The following is a 5879-nucleotide window of genomic DNA, read 5'->3' as shown; positions in this document are numbered from 1 at the left end:
CGTAAATCTTACTGCGGAATAAGGAAGATCACTTCAATCATTGTAAAAACAAACTTTAACTTTTTATCATTTCCAATCTCAGTTTAATTTTGTGTAATTGTGGCTGATTGGTTATAACTTAAATAATTTCAAAATACTTTTTTACTATTTTGTATTTATTAATTAATGTGATTGGGTATTATTTGACCCATTTAAATACACACGACACGTACGTAAATCAATAAATATTGAGATTTGGCTAATTAATATTCCATTAATTGCCTAGGAATAAAAAGAATAAAAGTTAAAACGTCTATTTACTACTCCCTCCGTTCCATAGTAGTAGAGTCATTTTGCCATTTTGGTATGTTCCATAGTAGTAGAGTCATTTCCTTTTTTGGTAAAAGTCAACACATTTCTTTCCACCTACTTTACTTTCTCTTACTTTATTCTCTCTACATCTCTCTACCTTTTTCATTTCTTACTTTATTCTTCATTTACTTAACTCACCTAACACAATTTTTCTTAATCTCCATGCCGAAAAGAAATGCCTCCACTACTATGGAACGGAGGGAGTATTTACTTAATTTTTTGGAAATATCTATTCATCAATTGCCTACGGTAAATACTACGGTATCTGAACATAGAGCTTATATAGTGAATTGAACGCTCAAAAGCTTAAAACATACAAATCACCATATAATCATGTAGCTGCTGCTCTGGACTTGAATTTCAGACGTTGAGGATCAATTTCCATCAATGGGTATTGTCAGTAGATCACATTTTATCTTTATTTGTTAATGTTCATTGAGATGAGGCAAAAGACTCTAGATTATAGCACATGCTGAACAAAGTAAATAGCATAAATCAAGTCTCGTCATATAACATTCCACTTAAATTTCTTGAGCTTTATACTACTCCCTCCATCCCTGAAAATTTGTCACCTATTTCCTTTTTCGTCCGTCCCTAAAAATTTGTCACCTTTCACTTTTACTATTTTTTGTAGTGGACCCACATGCCACCAACTTTTTCAACCTACTTTCTATTACATTTCTTAAAATCCGTGCCGGGTCAAATGGTGACAAATTATGGAAGACGGAGGGAGTATTATATTATGAGGAAAAAGCAAAAAAGTATAGCATAACAAACATGCAGATAAGGAAATAAATTTCAATACAAATAAGCCAACAAATAAGAAGAATTGATTAGTACAGACATTTTATCAGTACCAACAACCAACAATCCTAAATAAGTATAACAAGGCAGAGCTTAGAAGAATCTTACCTCAGTCTTTAAAACTTCTTTTTCAAGTGAAGCAGAGGTCATAGGCTCTTCTTTCCTCAAGCTAGAAAACTTGAAGAAAGGTAGCAATGAAGTCTAAGAACATGAACGTTAATAATCTGGAATGAACGCAATCATCAAGCAATCAAATGCGATAAACACTTAGTATGTTATCCTACTCTAACTTTGACATGGTCATCAGTCCTCCTTTCGACCTTAAATGAAATAACAAGTTCAAACATGGCGATAAAATACGAACAAACTAAAATATGCAGAAACTAAGTTAAGAACAACAAAAACAACCAACTAGACGTACAATTTCACAAGAAATTAATGAACCATACTTGAACTAAGAAGAGTAAATGCTACAGAATTCTTTGTTCACTAACAACAAATCATTTGCATACACATAAATGCACACACCATACAGAATCAACAGATCATCATAATTACCATAAAAGCAAAAGTAGCAGTTAACTAGAAATGGAAATACAAGAGTTGTTAAACTAAGCTACGGAGTTTTAAGTTTAACTAAAACTAAAAATTCAGATATCTTTGTTTGTGATACATTTTCTTATTAAATACTTCCTCTCAACCGCAGAACAGTAACCACACGCACGGCACATGTGAGCAGGTAGCACGTTCTAAGATAAGTAACTTTCTCTTAGTCACAACTGGAAATACCACAGATTGGCTAATCTTCACAACTCCATGCGCTCCCACTCGTGCCTATCCAAAGTCACCAAATATGCCTGCCACAAAAGCATCTTTACATGCAGATAAGTTCCATTTTATCCATACAACATGATAAAAAAAATACGTGACACAAATCAGCTTATCACTCTATCTCTAATATGTAGACTAGCTTGTGAATTAGAAGTGAATAAACTCCTACATATAACTAATAAAATGAGATGAGTAAATGGAATGTGAGTGAGACGAGTAAATGGAATGTGGAGTCCATTACCATGAGTAGTAAAAAGCTAATGAGACAGTTAATTATGGACGGACAAAAAAGAAAACATGAGTATATCAGTGAGCTTTATACAACATGCAAACCAACATATGAAAACATAATCAAACATATCTCTGTTGTCTTTAGTATTTTCCATAAAACCTCAACAAATCCAAAAAATCACTATATATGCTTATATTTATGAAACAACATGGTAATACTAATACAACTGAAATGAAGCATACCTTGCTATCTGACCCCTTTTGCCCTCTCACTTCCTGATAAATTAGAGTTAATTAATATAACATGTGAGCGATATATATTTTCAAAACATGCTACGTGATTTAAACCTCCCCCATTATAGAGATCAAACTCCCATTCGTAGAAGAAAAAGCAGCCAACAACCTAAACACATATCTGCAATACAATATAACATAAAAACAATTACAAGCACAAGCATTTTAGTTAAGAAAGAAGTGAATTCATGTGGTTTTGTGCAAATTAAAGGGAGTATGAAGACTAACCTCTTAACCAAGTTGAGAGTTGAGCTAGGACTTCTTGTATAAAAAAGAAGAGTGAGAACGAATTTTAAAGACAGATTCAGGCTTTAATTGCTTGGCAGAAACGACGGCTAAGGGGTTGCACTCAACTAACTCAATTGCAATGGTGACCATTGAGGGATCACGCGACCAATTGAATTGTTGTAATTTGTAGCAATGGCGTATGCTTAGGAGTTTGAGCCTTGGTAGACTTCCATGTTGAGCTATCAATCGCACCAAATCGGTGTCCTTAATTATAACTGTATCAAGTGCTTCTATATTCCACTCGGCGCTTCGAAAGGCATAGCCTTTTAACGTGAGGAACATGAGATTTGGTAGCATCGAACCTATGACATTCATGTTCTCCCATGGACACCCTAAGCCACTCAAATTCAAAGTTGTCAAACTTGATGGGAACATCGATAGAGGAACCATAAACTCACGCTTAATATCTGGATACATCACAGTATATGCAAGTGTGTTCAAACTTTGGAGTTCCTCTGATATATAACCCAAGTTACTCTATGGGTTTCTATCATCATCTTCATCATAAGGCTGCAATTCTACCACAATTCCTTATCTCTTTAAATTTGGGATTCTCTTGAGTTTTTCTCTTGTGCAACTCTTTTCACTCACACCATTAAGAGTGTCAAGTCTATCCAATGCAGCAGTAGAAGAATCAGGGGTAGGTAGCTCTTTTCCCTATATCTCAATATGTAGTAGTTCTTGCATGCCCCATACTTCCACTGGCATACATGACAAAACTCCACGTTTTTTAATATTCATATATTGATAGATAATCAAGAACTGAAGGTGAAAAAGGTCGAATATAGATACTGGGATCTCTTTATTGCAAGTTAGTGAAAGGTAGTTTAGACAAATTAGCTTGAAAATTTCTGGAAAATGATAAAATCGGACACTTCCAGTATCCAATACCTTGAGCAACTTGAAATCCATTGCATGTATTGGCATCGCATATTTGTGGCGAGGACCAACACAAAGGAGAGAACGTACATTCGATGCACAATCATTTTTTATCTTTTCATACACTTCTTTGAAGGAAAATAAAGAGACGCAATGGGCACACAACCGACGTTGATCTTTCACAACATCATCGTAGCTTTGTAAAACATGCAAAAACTTAATCCTAGTTCCCTCTTTCTTACAAAAGTGCTGCCAGCAAGAATGCACACGAAACATTTTCTTTGAAAACCAAGAATCGAGAGTGAAATTGAATAGAATGAGGTTGTACCGGTAGCGAGGACTGCCACCCATTCGTGCAAATGAAAATTAGAAGCGTCTCCATCCATAAAATCACCCAAAAATTGTCTACCAAAAGATTCAACAAACCCCTCAGTACTCAACCGATTTAAGATGACGTGTGGTTCAATATCAATATACGGAGGGTAAGCTCCGAAATACAGAAATAACATCTTCAAATTTTGAGGTAAGTAGTTATAGCTTGGAAAAAGTACCTCTAATATTTGATTATATGCATTTGTGAAGATCGAATTATGTTGTTTTGTGACTACCTCGGCCCAGTATTGTGGGGTTATTTCTTCTTTGGATAGGAGCTCAACTTTGACTATCACAAGTGGAAGACCTTCACATTTTTTGACAATCTTTTCTCCTAGTTCATCAAGGTGAGGAGGAAAACCATCTTCACCGAACACCTTCTTGCCAAGTAATTTCTTACTTTCTTCATCATTCAACAAGCGTAGTTTACGCCCAATTCGGCATTCTTCTAAATTTTGCCTGCTCGTTAGCAAGATTCGGACATTTTCTCGTGGCAATTTATCCATAACTCGCGCATTCCATTTCCATACATCATCCAACACAATGAAACATTTCTTATCCTTCAATCTCTCTTTCAAGAGTCTAACTAATTTCTCGTCGTTGTCTTCGTCTCCTTGGGTAAGCATTTGGTCGCGATCCACTTGAGTTACTATGCATCGTAATGTTTCATTAGATTCACATTTTCTGCCCACTTTAACCCATACTCGAAGCTCGAAATGACTCTTAAGTGATGGATCGTCAAATAATTTTTTAGCAAATGTTGTCTTTCCAACTCCTGCCATCCCCGTAATTGCATAGTAGCTCTCTTTATTTTCTCCAAGAAGATAATCCCTTGTGCTTTCAAATTCTTGGGATAACCCAACCATGTTTGAGTCGATTCCGTGAAAATCAATTCTTGAGGAAATAGGTTGGCCTTCTTCTTCAGGCATATTGAGTAGTTCAATATCGAACTCCGCCTCCATCACTGTCACCCTCTGGATGAAGCAATCAACACTCTGTCGGAGACTATGCAGATCTACCGAGAAAGACAAGTGACCTTCGACTTGTGGAAGAATCTGTTGATACACATGAGATTCGAGTAAATCTTCGAATTCCCATATGGCCTCTTTGATTCGTTCGTCCAAAGCATTCACCTTCGTCCGGATCTTGCTGTAGCCGGTCTCCTCCAATTTTAGCAGAGCTTTCTGCAAGTCAACCATGGCCTCGTAAACGGGTTGTAAGATTTGTGGAGACGGAGGAGCTAGTGAAATGCGAGACGATTGTAGAAGACACCGAATGGTATTCTTGAGAGAAATCGCGGCACCATAAGCCGCCATGACTTGATTGTAGAGTTGTGGTTGCGAAGCCGAAGGAAAGGAGTTGCAGTGGGCGTAGGTGGTGGAGGGGTTTTCATAAATGTTTTCTGAAGAAAAATTGCTAATCACGTGCATTGGTTAATACAAGTGGAAGATAGATAGTCAACTGAATAATAAATTACTCCATCCGTCCCATATAATTTTACCCAGTATTTCATTTTGGGTCATCCCACATAATTTTACCCATTTTACTTTTATCATTTTTGATAGTGAACCTCATATTCCACTAACTTATTCATACTCACATTTTATTATAAAACTAATACTTTAAAATTAGGACCACATCCCACCAACTATTTCAACTCACTTTCCATTACATTTCTTAAAACTCGTGTCGGGTCAAAGTGTGTAAAATTATGTGGGACGGAGGGAGTACGTGGAATTCTAACTATCAGATCTTTGAAAAATCTATCAGAATCTTGGAAATTAATTTTTTTTAATAATGTGCAAGTGGAAGATAGAAAGAGAAAAGAA

The 5879-nt window shown here is 36.0% G+C and overlaps 1 protein-coding gene and 1 long non-coding RNA gene across 3 annotated transcripts; both read right to left on the bottom strand.

Moving 5' to 3' along the window:
- Positions 1-1590: 1590 nt before the first annotated feature.
- On the bottom strand, positions 1591-3856 carry LOC125197545. 2 transcript variants are annotated; one of them, XR_007172096.1, is made up of 3 exons: positions 2740-3856; positions 2461-2632; positions 1591-2012 (listed from the first exon to the last, which is right to left on the bottom strand). It is a non-coding gene; the product is annotated as an uncharacterized LOC125197545 (long non-coding RNA). The 2 variants fall into 2 exon arrangements; XR_007172094.1 differs by having other exon boundaries at positions 2461-3856.
- A 1-nt stretch (position 3857) lies between these two features.
- On the bottom strand, positions 3858-5366 carry LOC125200361 (putative disease resistance protein At1g50180). The gene has a single exon (XM_048098017.1). The coding sequence runs from the start codon at positions 5364-5366 to the stop codon at positions 3858-3860; it is 1509 nt and encodes a 502-aa protein (XP_047953974.1).
- Positions 5367-5879: the final 513 nt, after the last annotated feature.

This window comes from Salvia hispanica, chromosome 1, assembly GCF_023119035.1.
Source record: "Salvia hispanica cultivar TCC Black 2014 chromosome 1, UniMelb_Shisp_WGS_1.0, whole genome shotgun sequence".
Classification (NCBI taxonomy): Eukaryota; Viridiplantae; Streptophyta; class Magnoliopsida; order Lamiales; family Lamiaceae; genus Salvia; species Salvia hispanica.
Note: the sequence above shows the minus strand (reverse complement) of the source record. Positions and strands in the feature narration are given on the sequence as shown.

What these genes read in the sequence shown, in the direction of transcription:
- LOC125200361 (XM_048098017.1), bottom strand. Translation starts at nt 5,366, where the DNA reads ATGGCGGCTTATGGTGCCGCGATTTCTCTCAAGAATACCATTCGGTGT.